The sequence below is a fragment of the Cuculus canorus genome, chromosome 8, assembly GCF_017976375.1.
Source record: "Cuculus canorus isolate bCucCan1 chromosome 8, bCucCan1.pri, whole genome shotgun sequence".
Lineage (NCBI taxonomy): Eukaryota > Metazoa > Chordata > Aves > Cuculiformes > Cuculidae > Cuculus > Cuculus canorus.
Genome location: NC_071408.1, coordinates 22,538,062 through 22,553,921, shown reverse-complemented (window position 1 = coordinate 22,553,921; position 15,860 = coordinate 22,538,062). Strand labels below are relative to the sequence as shown.

The window sequence follows — 15,860 nt, the reverse complement described above, 5'->3', positions numbered from 1 at the left end:
CTAATGTGTAATAGTAGAGGTTAAAAACCACACTGGTTTTGGTATGCCCTGTTCACTGTTGACAAATTTTCCCACATGGGTAAGAACTGGTGTACTTGTACCACTGCAAGTTTTAGTCACTTATTTTTAGTTACATCACAGATACAATTGTTCAGCCCATGGAAATAATGAACCTGGTGCTGTTTTCCATATGATTTCAAGATGATCAAAATCGAAGTGGTGGAGTAAGACAAAACAGAACCGAGTGTGTGTTCATTTACATGTAGAAATTAACTGTTTCCAGTGTTGCTACTTTGAAGCTGTGGCTACGCAGCTGAATTATACAACAGTGTTCCCAAGTCCCACTTCAGGTTTGGACAATTAAGGAAAACTCAGACCAAAATATGATACAGTCCCAGGTCTAGGACAGCATTTTAAGCACTCTAAAGTAATCAGTTCAGTAGTCCCAGATAAAAAAATTTAATCTTTCTATAGAAACAGTGCACTGTTTTACAAATACGTTCATTTGGTTTTCAGTAATCCGTATTGATGTAAGTACAGCAAGTGTTACACAGAGCAGATCCCTCCCCGCCCCTCCCTGGTCCTTTTGTCCGTAAGGTAGAAACTGAAACACAAAAGGCACCAAGCAAGAACTCACTCTAACAGAACTTCAATATGACAAGACAGAGATCAGAAATTATTACAATGTTAAATATCATCCTAACAATCTGAATCATTATTTAAAATAATTAATTTCTTAAAAAACAAATTTGGTGTTTGACTTCTCAGTACTTATAAATCTGCAAAGGTTGAAATCAACACTGCACATTGAGTCCATTTACAATGGTTTGAAAAAAACTGCCACCTTTTATACATGGTTTATACAGGTTTGTTTGTGTGCATGTGTTCTTAAAAAAGTATCAAAACTGTAGAACTTTCAAATATATTTACATTTGTCTGTTAGTTACAGTGTTATCACATACAGCCTTTTCTCAGTGTTTTTATTTGTGCACACAGTGCATGGATTTGTAGAAACAGAGCTTCATACCTTAAAAGAGTAACTGGATATCTCAATCACTTTTTCATCGCCTTAAAATCTAAAATTTGTATAGAAGGACGCTTGGTTCTTTATGCATTGTCTGTGTAGGCTATAAGTATTTTGAGAGTATGTATTATGCTGGTAATGCATACTAGGTCTTCAGACACTTTTTTCCTTTTCCTAGTAAATGACCAACTTCCAGTCCACTTATGCTGTGAATTTATTCTAAAAGAAAGAAACCCAAAAGGAACCCTCCCCAAATCTATTCAGCTTGGATTGACAGAAGAACGCTAGGGAGATTTCTCTAGGTTTTGGTACAGTTTGGGAAGCTGCTAGTCTGTTATGCAGTGGTAGGTAAGTGTACCTGCTTCCAGAGAATCTTCTAGAAAAAGATGAGAAAAAACAGTGTTTTTTTTTTCTGTAAGGTGTAGGATGACCCAGCTGAAGACATTGATAAGGCTGGGAATTTTTCATGTCTTTGCCTAGTGCTCTGTGGTATGGGGGATCTACTGTGGTGTAGGTCGTTCCACTGACAAGAAATGGGATGATGACTCAAAGCACTCCACACAAGCTGAATTGAGACACTGTCCCACAGCAGCTCCTAAATTTGGACTCTTAATCAGTAAGAGTAAGGTAAAAAGGGTAAGGAGAGAAGGAATTAACTTTTTTATTGTGTTGGTGCTTTTTTTCCTGATGAGCCAGGTGAGAGTGTTCTCTTTGGGTGTATACAAGTACTTGCCTAAATCTTTGTTTCTACCAATTCTAAGATGATTTGAGAGGTGGAAGATTCCTAGTGCGGAAGAACATTTAGATTTACATTTAGAGACAAACAAAAAACCGACATCAAATTTGTATCAAGCTGCAAAAAGCCACAATACAACACAAAAAACCTGGGTGCTGTTGGGAGTTTCTCCTGAAATGCAGTAAGTAACAGCTCTTCCATTAAAAGTTAGATTAATCTTTCCGGGCAAACTTATGAGTTGGTTTGGAAAACCAGTGCTCTGTTTGTTATGGGAGTGCTTCATTTGTCAGCTCTCTCACAGTACAGCTCTTCCTCACTTAGTGTCTTCAGATTTCAAAGCAAACTTCTCAAACATCCTTTAAAAACTTAATTATCCCTCATTTTCGTAAACGTAGGCTAGTACTTTTAAAATATATGTATATATTTTTATATATATGTATATATTTATATGCCTATATATCTATCTAGTCTAGATAGATATATACACAGATAATCTATGCACAGCAAGCCAAACATACAAAAAATAAATACTCTCACCCCTCTACTATATTTACAGAACAGATCTTATAATCCAGCTTTTGTTAATAAATATTTCTAAACTGCCTGTACAGAAGTTGTTTTACTTATGTTGATGGATAGCCACAAAGCATATTCAACATATTTACAAAATATCTATAAATATAGTCTTAAAATAAAGCAATAGCTACTGAATCTTCAGCCTGGCTGGTTATGTACATTGAGTTAGTAGCTCAGCTGTCGCTTATTCACTATCACAAATGGGTAGTGCAGCAAGTTAAAATGTGTATAAAAGATTATACATACAAAACTCTCACATCCTTTGGATGTTTGCAGTTCATTATAACTTTGTGGTTACCCTTCTGCAACATAAATAACGATTAAAAAGAAGAATCAGGTTCTGTGATCCAGAGCAAATTTGTTCAGTGTGTTGTTTGGAGCAGCAACTTCGTCCTCATGGCAACCCGTCATCTTCTAAGCTTAATGCTACACGCTGTGAAGGAAGGAAGGAAAAAAACAGCCTGAGGAGAAGGTTTGTGACTTGTGAATTTGAGGCATTAGAACCAAATTATGATACTGTTGCAAACTTGTATTTCCTTTATCTTTGGCTAATCCAGGGCATTACCCAAGTGCCTGCCTATAGAAGCTATATTATCTTCACTCACTACTTAGAGAACTTTATACCCTCTTCTGAAAGTACAAAGCAGTTCCAACAACTAGTGCTTCATCTCACCAGGGCTGCTGCTTGGAAGGAGGCTCTGTGACAGATGAACTGGCTTTCAGAACAGGTTCTCTTTTCTTCTGCACACACAGGACTTGCTATCAAGAGGAGTGTTTAGTTTCTGTAAAGCTTAATCTTTCCAAGGCAGATTTCATTAACTTCTTACAGAACCTCTCCTCCCTGTCAGGTATCTGACTCCTTCTTTACCCTCTTACATAATACAGAAAATATTCTCCCTAGTTTGTAGAGAAACTCAAGTTATCCTTAAGATAGTTTAGATGCTTGGTAGCACTCTAAGCACCTGTAGGGTGCTTGGAATTCCGTAGAGGATAAGTAATCAGCTGTCACATATTGAGCTCACGAGATAGCTAGCTTTACACTTGCCAGCTGACTGAGTGGACTGATTAGGACAGTTATTCTTCATTTGGACAGTTACCTTCTTATGTAGACCACTATATTCTAAAAGAACTGCATGAGCTGCCAAGAAGTCTAGGCTTAGCTGCCTAATCAATGATTATTAAGGAAGTTCTGTTTTTCGTCATACTATGGTGAATAACCAACAGTGTAATCGGCTGGAGATAATTCTGTATCTGAACCCTCAACAAAACTAATCTTCTCTGTCAGCAGTTTCCTCAGATACTTACTGCTGGGTACACATGACCAATTTGGGCAGTCCGTCCAATGTGGATTTCGTCTTCATCTTCCTCTTCTGTTGTCTTCCTATACACTGGATTATCAAAATTCATGCTTTTAGTATTCTTCCGTTTCCAGTTTCTCCAGATGAGGTATCCTCCCATGCACAGCAAGCCAAGGACCACTGAGGAGAGGGGAAAGGGCTGTTAGCCAGTTTTGAGGGGAAGGCATGAGTCTGCTGGGATGTTTCCATATCCATCCTTGTACAATCTTCTTGAAGCCAGGCTATTTTTCTCCATTTCAACAGTTCCTGTCCTTTTTCCCACCCCTACCCCTCGAAGTCAGAGACTATTTACACTCGCATTTTTGTTTGATCCCCTTCAAAGGTTAAATCCAAGTAGCTTACCGACAGGGATGACAATTCCAATAACAGCTGCTGTCACAGTTGAATCAAAGCCTTCATCGTTATTTGCATCTGTAATTACAGAAGTCATTCTGATCATTTCCTCATTGTAAAGCCATGTCTAAAGAATGTTTTATGTTAGCAACCATGTTGTTCTGCCTTTCAGAAAGCTTTTGTAATCAAAGAGTTTGTGAAGAGTTTTGTAATAAAATCATTACAGAGAAGATAAGAAGCATAAACACACAAACCTGGGCTAAGCTGAGCTGCTTCTTAGGACTGACAACAGCCTGACCACGAAGTGCTACTGCCCTCGCAGGACAGCAAACGACACACCAGGAGAGCACGGTCAGTTAAGGGAAGCGCTCAGTACAGGGTAACAGATAGAGAAGCTCTAACCAGAAATGAGGAAGTGACTGTATTCGTGCCTTGAATTTTCAAGCACAAAAAAGGAGGCCAGTTTTAAAAAAGTGGCATTTAATGGAAATTCCATGTGTGGATCAGGGGATGGTGAATAGTACTTTTGAAAATCCACAGTAGAACACTTTCTAGTACTGACACCATTAATGATTTAGTGAGCTGTCAGAAGAAGAATGTAGTGCAAAGCCACCTGCACAGCTTTTCTCTTTAATTTTTGTTTACAGCTAAGAAGTTAGGTTTCACGTGTATCACTCACTGCAGTCTGCCTCAGCGCGTAAGAATGACCCAAAACTCAATACTGTACTTAAAAGAGAAAAAACCATTATTGGGACTTTTTTTTTGTTAAAATATATATACATAAAAATTACCTTTCTAGTTATATACTTAACAAGGTTTGCTCTGAGATCTTGTAATAGAGCATTAACACAGAAAATTTTTTTTTACTAAAATATTGGGCACTGAGAGAGGAGGAACTAGCAGTAGTTTGTCTCTTGATATACCAATTCATGGAACTTAATAGGCAATTTATTCTTTTAAATACTTCCTTCTGGCAGGCTGTTCTATTACGTAGTTATTTACTTAATAACAAGCTGGCCTATTTCAAACGCACCTTGCTTCTATGTTTTATTAAGAGGTTAATTATTGCAGTTGAAAGAAATTTGCATATAAAGATCTTACAAAAATGAATTCTAGAAGCTGGATTCTGCTTTCCCAAATGCAGTACAGAGTGCGCTGCATCACTGTTCCTACATAGAGGCATCCTAGTCAAACAGGGATAGTTTAGTTTTGCTTTCCAGATGCAATGGAAACTGCCTGTTCTGTTCAGGGGAATGCTTAGCGGGGAGAAAGTGTATTTTAGTGTTATTAAAGCAATCTAGATCTGTGTTTGAGGTCTGGAATGACAGTTCTGAAGAGTAAAGTCTTCTCCCTGGACTAGAATTGGTTTGGGTTTTTTTGGAAAAGCACTTCAACTTTCCTGCTTTGCCTTGGCAGCACAATCGAGAGGGATTACCAGTTAGCGCTGAGGTGGTAGGACGGTTTTCCATTGCTCCCTCATTGTGTAGGGTGAACCTTAGGAAGGCCTGTTACTGTTCTGGTATGTAACGCAAAACTTCAATCGTATGCCATGGATCAGGACACATAAACACGCAGAGCACCAGCCACACAAAACAGATGCAGCTTGTCTTGGGCTGTATTAATCCCAAACATCCAGAAGGGCTAAAGCTGGACAGGAGGCATTTTTAACCTACAACTTGTGCTGCATCACATTAATAATTAAACAATGAAAATAGGTGAAGTACCTGTAAAGTCATCCATATTACGGCGTGCAGCACTACAAACAGCACTGACGCCGGAATTAACTAGTACTGGGCACAGTGCAAGGACTAGTATGAACTCCCGGGGCCTCATATCTACAGTTAGCTTTACATGTGTGAGATGGAATCCTGTCACAAGTTCCTTAATACCCCGAGCAGCTGGAATCACATCAGTCATCACAGCAGAGGCGTCTGCAGAAACAGTGCTCTGTTTCTCCCGCTACGCAACAGGATCTGCCTGCATCTGACCTGTTTGTACCTCAGCTCTTTGGTCAGGTCTCCCACCAGTGCATGAATTTTTGTGATATGGTGTATATATAGAAAAAGAAGAGGAATTGCATTTTCTTACAGTGCTGTGATAAATTGCTGTTTCCAGTGGTCATCTCAGAATCTATTAGGATGGATGTGGTGGAAGGCAAATTAAAACTTGAGGTGGTAACTGTAGCTTCTGAAACAGCTTTGGGGACGACTTCAGTGGTGTTACTGGCACTGCCAGTTACAGTTGCTGTGGTCCCGGTATTATGGGATGCTGTGGTTGTAGAAACCAGTACAGCAGTTGAAGTAGTTGGAAGATCTGAAAAGCAAACATGTAATTTGGTAAATGTAAGTACATAAAGCAAATCATAAATAGTGACATGAATCTGGGGAGGATTGTTACGTTTTTTTAGAAGCAGAAACCAAATTCCAGTTGTATTTACCAAGTAGTCAGACTATGGAAAGTCTACATGCCTACAGAAATGATTTCCTGAAGTCCAGATTTATTTATTAGCAGTAATAAAGCGCTCTGGATGGAAAGTAGTTAAGAACTTAAGAAAAACATGGGTTTTTTTCAGTTCCTCAGAAGATACTGAATTTGTACTGGAAACTATTTGCATGTTAGGGAAAACTACTCTGAAACCACCCATCTCTTCGGGATATTATCAACGACTGTGGCCTCTCCAGATCCAGAATCCATAGGGCAATAACAAGAAATTTTAAATGACTATGTGAAGTGTGTCATTTAAACACACACTTCAACTGCCAGGCCTTATCCCTTTCTTCCTCTTCCTGCTGTATCTTTTTCTGGTTATGCTTTAAAATATAAGGAAAAAAAAAAGACCACCACAACACTGTGTTCAGAAGGCACAAGTATGTGGAATACAAAAGCTAATGTTTATGTTTCACCATCAGGAAATACATGCCCTCTAAGTGTGATTTGTGGGAAGAGCAGAACAGCTACTTCACTGTATTTACCTTTGAAGCAGTTTTTCATGTCAGGACCCAGCCACATATTGTCAGGACAGGCACACGTATACTTGGGAGAATGGGGAGTGATCTGAGGTGCAGGAAGACACAAATACTCGCAGCCTCCATTTGGCTGAGGGCTGAGCTCACAGGAATCTGGAGCTGTTGAAGGATGGAGGAAAAGGCAAGTTATTTTTCTAATTAATTATTTCTTGTTCTTGACAAAGAAGTATCATGTCCTCTAAGAAGACTCTCCTCCACTCCCTACCTCAATTAATCAGGCTGCTTAATCATCTTTACAGTCTAGAGTAGAGTGAAACCTTACAGACTACTATAAAAACTGCCTAAACATATAATGAATGGCAAGCATTACAGTGACGAGAGTAACTCACCGTTATCAAAGATGCTAATTAAACAGCTATTAACAAATTGCAGACTTTTCAATAAGTGCTGCTGCTGAATTAATTATGCAGGCAATTCCAACATAAGGCATTGATTTCACATTATTACCTGTGCTTTCTCTCTCATCAAGAACCATTGGGAAGCATTTCATTTACTAGATCAAATAAACCTGATTTAGGACCATGATACCCATAGGATGTCTTACCTTTGGGCTGCTTTAATTCATGAAATACTACGATGTCATGAGGATTATTGAGATTTTCTGCCAAAATGGAGATGTCCAAGCCATTCAGCCGGTTTGCACTGAAGATCGCTTCATTCTCCAGGTCAGTCCAGAACACTCTGTCCTGCAGGAAATGCACAGGATTTCTGACCTGGCCCTGCTCAAATCAACTCAAACTGGTTTAAACTCCAGTAGTCACAAACTCAGTGCCCTGTGTTCCTACCTTTGGGCACTTTTGGTTCAAGGCACTTCTATCTGCACCTTTTTTTAGACACTGTCATTGCTAATGTTTAAAAGCACAGCAATCCTACATGTCTATGAAGTGCTTAGTAATTCTGAGCAGCTATGAGTGAGACAAGGGAGTGGAAATCTGGTGAAGTACAGAAGAGCCACACCCATTCTGGTTTTGATCCATATTCTTTTTAAAGACATGTTGGATCATGAGCAGAACCAAAGGGCCATACCAGAAACTTTTGTTCTCTCTGCTGATTTTTTTCTCCTTTCCAAAGATAAGAGCCACATCTATGGAGAACAAGGGCAAGTTATCAAAAGCAAAAAGGCTCTCTCTTATTCCAACCAGCCATTCAAATGAGGAAGTGGTACAGAGGTTAAATAACCTGAGAGATCCCTCTAAGCATCGCTGATGGGGACAAAACTCACAAGCAGCAATGTCTTGGGGAAACCTGTGCCCAAAGTTAGATGCCTAGAAACCACACCCATTGCATGGGAGAAATAAGGATTTTAAGGAAAAGGGGTTTGCCCAGTCAAAAGCCAACTTCATTAAGTGAAATGAAGAGAAAAGAAAGGAAGCTGTGACACACGCCTTGACAGGGAGCCAACCAGACATCTTTCTCTGCTATAGCTTACCTAGAAGGAGGTGCCAAAGTTGAAGCTTTTGTTCCCAAAATAATTTAAATAATCACAGAAAGGAGTTCAGCTGCAAGAGACTTCCCTGCCCCAGGCATACTTGGCCATCCTCTACCAGGGGAGGAAGAGCTAGGCTGCCTCTCTGCTTTCACCCAAGCAAAGCAGGGATTTGAATGATGTCTTCCGTACCCCGGAGTACTCCTGAGCTAGGATGGGGAATGCAGAGTTTCAAGCTGCAAGGAAGCCATTAGCCCTGGGCCTTGCCATGGAGCAGCTGTGTATAAACCAATGGCAGAAATGTGGATGCCTGTTTATGTGGCAATTTCTGCAGATCTCAGCAGGACCGAGTTCTTCCTGGAGGACATTTGAGGATCTGTACTGTACTAGTTAATTAACTACGGCACTGCTTTTAGTAAGGCTACAGTGTGACACCAAGTACTGAATCTATAAGACTAATAGGGTTTCCAATGGAATATACACAAGTAGGAGCTGGAAGTCTAATGCCTTTGTGAAACTAGGCTTACATCACTGTAGTATCACGGCTATTTTTTTTTTTGGAGATGGAAGTTTCTCTGATGTCTGGCAGGTTTTACTTGTCATAACTGGAGCAGTTCAGCCTGAAAGAGAATTACGTGACCCTTTTGGAACCAGAGGAACAAGCACCTTTTTAATACCATGTCCTCACCCTCAGCAATGCACTGGTGCACAAGGACCGCAGGGGCAGCCCTGCAAGTGCCTTGCTGGCACCGATGCTCCCAGCTGAAGCCTTGAGACTCCCATGACTGGTAAAAACATTTCTGACGTTGCTTCTGCAGATGCTGGGATGGACAATGGAAACAATCAGCCAACACAGCAAAAGTTAAGGGGTTGTCCCCTGAGGATCCTGTTGGCACCAGAAAACGCAATACAGGAATGCAAAGACAACATGAAACAAAGCTGCTGAGAGCAGCAGAGTGCTTCACTGTGGGCAGAGAGGCTGCTCAGAGCCCATGCAGCTCCCCTCAAAGTCTGACTTTCAAAAGACAAGGGACATGTTGCAGTGTTACTCAGGGAATGGTTATTCCACCTGCTGATCACAGTAAGTGGCTTCTCCCTTCCTTTGCTAATTGTTTCGGCCTTCGTATGGACAGTTGGCTCGATTCAAATCAAGGAAAACCCATTACCCACTTTCCTATTCTGTGGAAGATGTTAATTCTGGGCACCGCCTGCTCCTCACGGATGCACTGGTACTACATCAGGGAAAAGCATGAGGTAACGCATTGCTCCTGATTAAGCACTTTAGAAAACAGTTCTCCCTGCTGAACCTGGACCAAGTTAATTGGTTTCTATAGCAGCAAACACCCTCACTGAGCTTTCTGTGCAATGCAAAAGGCAGCGTTTTTAATCACGAAGAGCTTTGAGACCTCTTGTAGTCTCCAGTCTGTTCTGCATCCGTTTTCGACTTACCTCAAACACTGCTAAGCCAAAAGGATGGCTCAGATCGTCAACAGAGGAGATCAGAACTTTTCTGTTGCTTCCATTGAAATCAATGCAGGACAGTGAATGCAATTTGGAGTCTACCCAGTAGAGACGCTGATTCAGCAAATCTGAGAAGTGAAACACAATGAAGCAAAATTACACATGGCTCCTGCAACATTTTCTCTTGCCCAGCATGTTTTTCCTGCTGGCAGCATGACTAATCTCTTTATTATTGGGCCTTTTTTTTTTTTTAACACTAGTTCTGATTTTGAATCTGTGCCCAGATATGCTGGGATAAGGCCCTATAAATAAGATTAAAAAGAAGGAACATTCTGTTGTGCGTGTGTGGGGAACGCCTGACTGACAGCTTTGTACAATGCGGTTCTTTTGTTACCAGGAAGAGCAGGCCAGCAGCAGTCTGGGCTTCCCAGAGTCGCTCCCTCAGCGCCGGATTGAGAAGCTTCACCCATCTAAAGGCTATTCAGGACTGTGAGAGTCCTTGGTCTCTTGCTGGAGAACCACAGTGATTCAGATGAAACGCCTCTCTGAAGAAGCTGTGCCATTTACACATTTTCAGTGAAGAAGAATCCCAGGTGCAGAAACCCCCCTTGTGCTGCAGGCAGGGGGGACACTAGTGGCGAGGATGCTCCAACCACAACCTGCCATGTTTTGGGGGGGGTGCAGGCAGGAATGGGAGAGAAGGATCCAATGTTACTTAGAATGCTAAGCACTGAATTTCTCTTCCTGGAGCAAATTCACTCATTTTGGATGAGATTCACTAAACAGAATGCAAGTGGATGAGTGCCAACACAAAACAAGTTCTGTAGTTAAACAAGTCATTAATTAATTTCTTAATTACTGAAGGATAACATTATTTGTTCACAGCGGTAGCACTTCAACACTAAGCAATGGTAGCAGCATTTTCTCCAAGATCCTTGTCACAGCCAGAATTTTCAAACATAGAACTAAGCAGAGTTAAACACCAATGCAAGATCTGCATGGCGTTAAACACAGAATGGCTGTAACTCCAGTGGAGGCTGTCCCCTGCTGCACCAAGAGGGCAGGAAACCTCCTTGCCACTCCTGCAACTGGATGTGGCAGCAAGAATGACCACAGCCCTCTGTGGGTCAGCAGGATGCAAGACACGAGCCAAGAGGGGTTCCATCTCGGTACCCTCACCCAGAGTGGCTGGCAGGCATGCTGACAGGGAATGGAGTCTGCAGGCTGTATCTCCTGCCTTGATCTACCGTGCATTCATCATTCCAATGAAGTATCTTGACATTGCTTCTCACTACAGGTCCAGGTCCAGAGACACCAGCACCAAAGACCTTCTGATGCTTCCTGGACTTCCAAAGGGTTGTTGCAGCTCAGCATCCTCCCCCCAAGTTTCCCTTTGCCTTAAGGCACATGTAAAAGCAACTCAAAGCTCCTGCATACGAGGTTTTGACTGCAGCAATACTTCCTCTGTATGCTTGCTACTGAAATAAAATCGCTTATGTTGGTGAGCACCCAGTGACAGAGTATGTCCAGGATTTCTGTGCACATTTACAATATTGTTTTCCTATTTAACAATAAAAATAACTTTCTGTCAGCTATGGTGGATGCTGTAGCTCTAGCACAGGCACTTACCAAGTGTGATGCCATTTGGCCACTCAATGTTGTCAGTCACCAGCACTTGCCGCCCCGCGCCATTCAGGCCAGCTTTCTCAATCTTAGCTTTGTCTCCCCAGTCAGACCAGTACATGAACCTGAAAGAGACAGATGCAAGAAGACATCAAATCAGACTCTGCACTACTAACTGTGTAGGAGGTACACTCTTCTCTCTGTATTACAACAAAGCCATTCAGCTACTTCAGCTAATCTTGATAGGCACCTGCTGGAGCCATGTACTGTCCCACAGGGTGCTCTGCCACAAAACTCACACCAGAATGCAAAATCTCTCCATAGTAACCCCACGCACACTGTCTCCTGGTGTGTCTGCTAGGTATGTGGATTTCGCTTATCCAAGCAGCCCATACGCATGTCAGACAGACTGCTTCATTTCCCAGCACAACCTACGTGCCCAGGCCAGCTCAGGCCCACCAAACACATGACCTGACCATTAAATTTTCAGAACTTTCTTTAACAGCAGTGGCCTTGCTGAACCATCTCAGCAGTCTCATTTCCGTTCAATGGATTGATCTATCTCAAAAGGTATCTGAAGTCGTGATGAGATGAGAATGACCCACAAGTTTGTAAGAGGGGCAGAACGAAGATTGGAACATCTCTGTTGACCAAGGGAGTGTTTGTGGTCTTTACACCTACCTCCGTGTGGGATCAACAGCAATGGCTCTTGGCTCACTGAGGTCACTGTTGAAAAGTGTCCTCCTCCTGCTACCATCTGCAGTAGCCACTGAGATGGTCTTGTTTCCAGAATCCGTCCAGTAGATATTCTTATGAACCCAGTCTATTGCCAGTCCTTCAGGAGAGTTCAGCTGGCTGTCTATCAAAATCACCTGCTCAGCGGTGTCACTCGCTTTGTCTATGTAGGCGCTGTAAAGACAGGACTTGTCACTGGACCGACACAACACAGCGAGGGCTGTGCACACATGCATGGGGCTGCACCTCGGACAGCTGAATGCCACGTAGCACCACTGCTACCCCACAGAAAGGAAGTGTGTGTGTAGCAGCACAAGCGACATAGAAACCTCTACAGCTGCATGCTGCATCCTTCCACTTTCTCCTACAACTTGTTCTTATTGCCCTCTATCTGGATGGCAGGCATTTGCAGAACAGGGAATTTTCATTTTATTTTTCTACGCGCTTACTGCTGTAACTGCACAATTCAGCAAAGCATTTGATTTCAGGCACATTAACTTCAATAGGATCAATTCATGGGATTTATGGACATTAGAAATACATTCTCAAGTGCTCAGCTGAACAGAGATGAATTTAGGATGCAAATAAACGAGCTTAAATGTACTGCAGAATTAGGACCTGTGTAATTAATCATGATTCACCAAAGGAATTCACGGAGCCGTATTAATTTGACAAGTGATCTCTTGTTAGATACAAAGTAAATGTTCAGTAAATACCACTGGCAGCCTCAGAATCTTTCAAAATGTTAACAAAAAGGCAGGAAACTCCACATGGATGTTTCATACCTCACTCAGTGTTGCTACTACAACCACATAGGCTGATTCTGCTCTGTTGCTCCTGCACCAATATTGGTTGCACTGAGTGAACTGAAATGGAATTATTTTGAGTCTGCACCAGTGTTTCTAAAAGCTTACTCTGGCTCTTAATAATAATTCAGTACATGTTAAAATTAAGTTACTAACCACAGAAAGGTGTTTTTTTTTCTCTCTGAATATTTGAAACTCCAAGATGATTTAAATCTTCTCTTCACTGGTTATCCTGCTTTTGGGCATGGAATGAGAAGGTAAGTCATATGGGAGCTGATGTGGAAACAAATGTCCAAGCCCAGGAATTTTTAACCCTGTTTTATAGTTTGCGACTCAGGCTGGAATGGCTATGCAGTGTCAGCCTGGATTAACAGCAAGGTACTTCATCTTCACTACAAGGAATGGCTTTGTTTTCTCTGTGATCCAACACCAAACAAACAATATCACTGGGATTCTGCAGGGCATCTGACCATGTTCCGGAGCCTCTGCTACTTCAGTCTGATGAGCACCACACATTCTGACTACACAGCTCCAGGTCAACTAATTCCTGGTCAGTGAAACAGCCACGGTCACACTTCCCGTCCACCACCGTGGTGAGCTGCCACGCTGTGCCCTCAGTGCGACTCCGCTGCACTGGTGGGAAAGACAAGAGAGGCTCCTGTGGCTTTCAGAATGGGAGGGCTGAAATACAGAGGTGACCTTTCAATTCTCCTAGTAACCAAATACAGTAAAATATGTTCTGACACACCAACAAGGACATCATCTCAATAGGAGAGGGACTGGAAAGGCAAGTGAGGTGAGCATGAAGAAAGGTGGGGTCTCTGTCCAATAATTATCTCCTGTACCAGAATTTTTACCTTGCAACAGCCTCTCAAATACAGACTGCTTTTGCCCAGAGGACTCCTGCAGGCAGAGTTCTCTCCTCTGCTGGAATGGCACGGTGGCCCTTTGTTTAGAATTGTTTGGTATTAGTGGTAGTAGCAATTCCAAACAGGAATATTAGTTGTGGGGAAGTTATGATTGCACAGCTTGCTCTGCAGAAAAGACAGGACTTACAACACAGCTGATACAAGTAGGAGTAAAAAGGAGAAAAATCCTGCTGTTTGGGAAAAGAAAAAGGCTTGGTAGAGCCATGTTTAGGGTATGAACACTGCTCAGGAGCCCCCAGTGTCCCAAGGTGCTCACTGCCAGAGAGCTGCAGAAGGAGCAGTGTGTCTTGAATAATTCTCTGCGTATGAAGATGAAGTCCTTACCCACCACTGCCTGTGCCCACAGAATTGGACACAGTGAAAGCAACCACCTTTCTGCTGAACTATCTCCCCATTTTCAGAGCCCCACAGGGCTGCCCAGCATACCCGCCTACTCACTACTTGAGTGCTTAATGCTTAGTACAGCCTGGGCAAATTTTCCTGCCAATGGCATGGGAGCTACACGGCCTGCAGAAACTCTGGCTTGGCTCCCACACGTTGAAACCAAACAACCTTCACCTGATCATTAGCTAAAATCCAGAACAAATCACTGCAGAAGATGCAATAGGGTCCATTGCTATGCAAATCAGAATATACACGGGGGATTTTCAGTGCATAAATTAAATGCATTTCTGAGTAGGCACACTCACAAGCCCCAATACATAATACTGTGATGGATGCCATAAAAACAGCTGAAAGAGGAGAGAGAGTGAGAATTACAGAATGTGTACTGCGGTCAAGCACTGTGACTGTAAATCCAGTCTACGAGAGACTACAGCAGGCAGCTGGTACCTGTGCTGCCACCTCCTTGTTCCCCTCATTTGCCTCCTTTGTGCTTTCAGATGCCAAGTCCTTTGTAGTTTCACATACAGCAAGCACACACCACACAGCAGCAGCCTCACGCAGCTTTGCTTTGCCTAGCAGTATTCTAATTCCGCAAATAAGAGCCTACGTGTAATGCACAAATGCAGTAGGATCTATTACTGACGAAAAGCCTTCCAGTATTATCAAACAAGTTCACTGCACAAGCACCTGATTTCTTTCTCAATTCCTGAAAAAGCTAAGGATGCCTGGGTGATAACACACAATCCAGTAAGGGAAGAAAAGCCCTCAGGTTTGGCCTGCACTGTTCTCTGCTAATTGTCCTCAAGGGGTTTAGACTGAACCGTAGCTCTGGAAAGGGAGCGAAACACACACCCTCCCTTGCCCCTTACCTGTAGATTTTTCGGTAGAACAAATCACACCAATAGATTCTGTTTGTTGCCACCTCCACGTCCAGTGCCACGACATTCTTCAGCATAGGAATGATGCGAGAGTAGTCCCTTTTCAACAGGTCTATCTTACGGACCTCATGGCGATTGGTGAAGATGAGGTATGGACTCTTGCCTACCACAAGAAATAAGTGTGTTTGTCATGTTAGCAGCTGGGCCAAGGGTTGGATTCAGCTTTCATTTCTCAAACCACAACAGAACTAACAGTCAACGATAGTTCTGCTTTGTAAGGAAGCTTTACACCACACCAGAAGCAAGTGTAAACAGCTTCCAGAGGCAGAGCTCTCATACACGGACAGGGAGGACCACAGCACCTCTGCGGTCACAAGATATACTGCCCATTCTGCTAAGCCACAAGTACAACTCTGAAGAACATCCTCACCTTCCATTACACATCTTAGATACAAAGTACATGGCACAGATTTTAGTGACTCATGGCCAGGGCAAGGAAGAGACAGCCCCTCTGGGCTGGCTGGAGGGAAGGGAGGCAGCCAAACTTGTGGTGTGATCGAGCCAC

At 42.5% G+C, this 15,860-nt stretch overlaps 1 protein-coding gene across 4 annotated transcripts in view; it reads right to left on the bottom strand.

Annotated features, from left to right (window-relative positions):
* Positions 1–484: 484 nt before the first annotated feature.
* Positions 485–15,860, bottom strand: part of LRP8 (LDL receptor related protein 8) — a 191,795-nt gene continuing 176,419 nt past the window's right edge. For 2 of the 4 annotated variants that reach the window (XM_054073258.1, XM_054073259.1), the window contains exons 9-18: positions 15,287–15,458; positions 12,245–12,472; positions 11,570–11,688; positions 9,929–10,068; positions 7,598–7,739; positions 7,000–7,152; positions 6,116–6,340; positions 4,037–4,105; positions 3,642–3,814; positions 486–2,769 (exon numbers count right to left, since the gene is read on the bottom strand). In XM_054073258.1, coding sequence (XP_053929233.1) covers positions 2,731–2,769; positions 3,642–3,814; positions 4,037–4,105; positions 6,116–6,340; positions 7,000–7,152; positions 7,598–7,739; positions 9,929–10,068; positions 11,570–11,688; positions 12,245–12,472; positions 15,287–15,458 — 1,460 coding nt within the window. In that variant the 3' untranslated portion in view covers positions 486–2,730. Of the gene's footprint in view, positions 2,770–3,641; positions 3,815–4,036; positions 4,106–6,115; positions 6,341–6,999; positions 7,153–7,597; positions 7,740–9,928; positions 10,069–11,569; positions 11,689–12,244; positions 12,473–15,286; positions 15,459–15,860 lie in introns of all 4 variants that reach the window. The other 2 variants (XM_054073260.1, XM_054073257.1) reach the window with 2 other exon arrangements.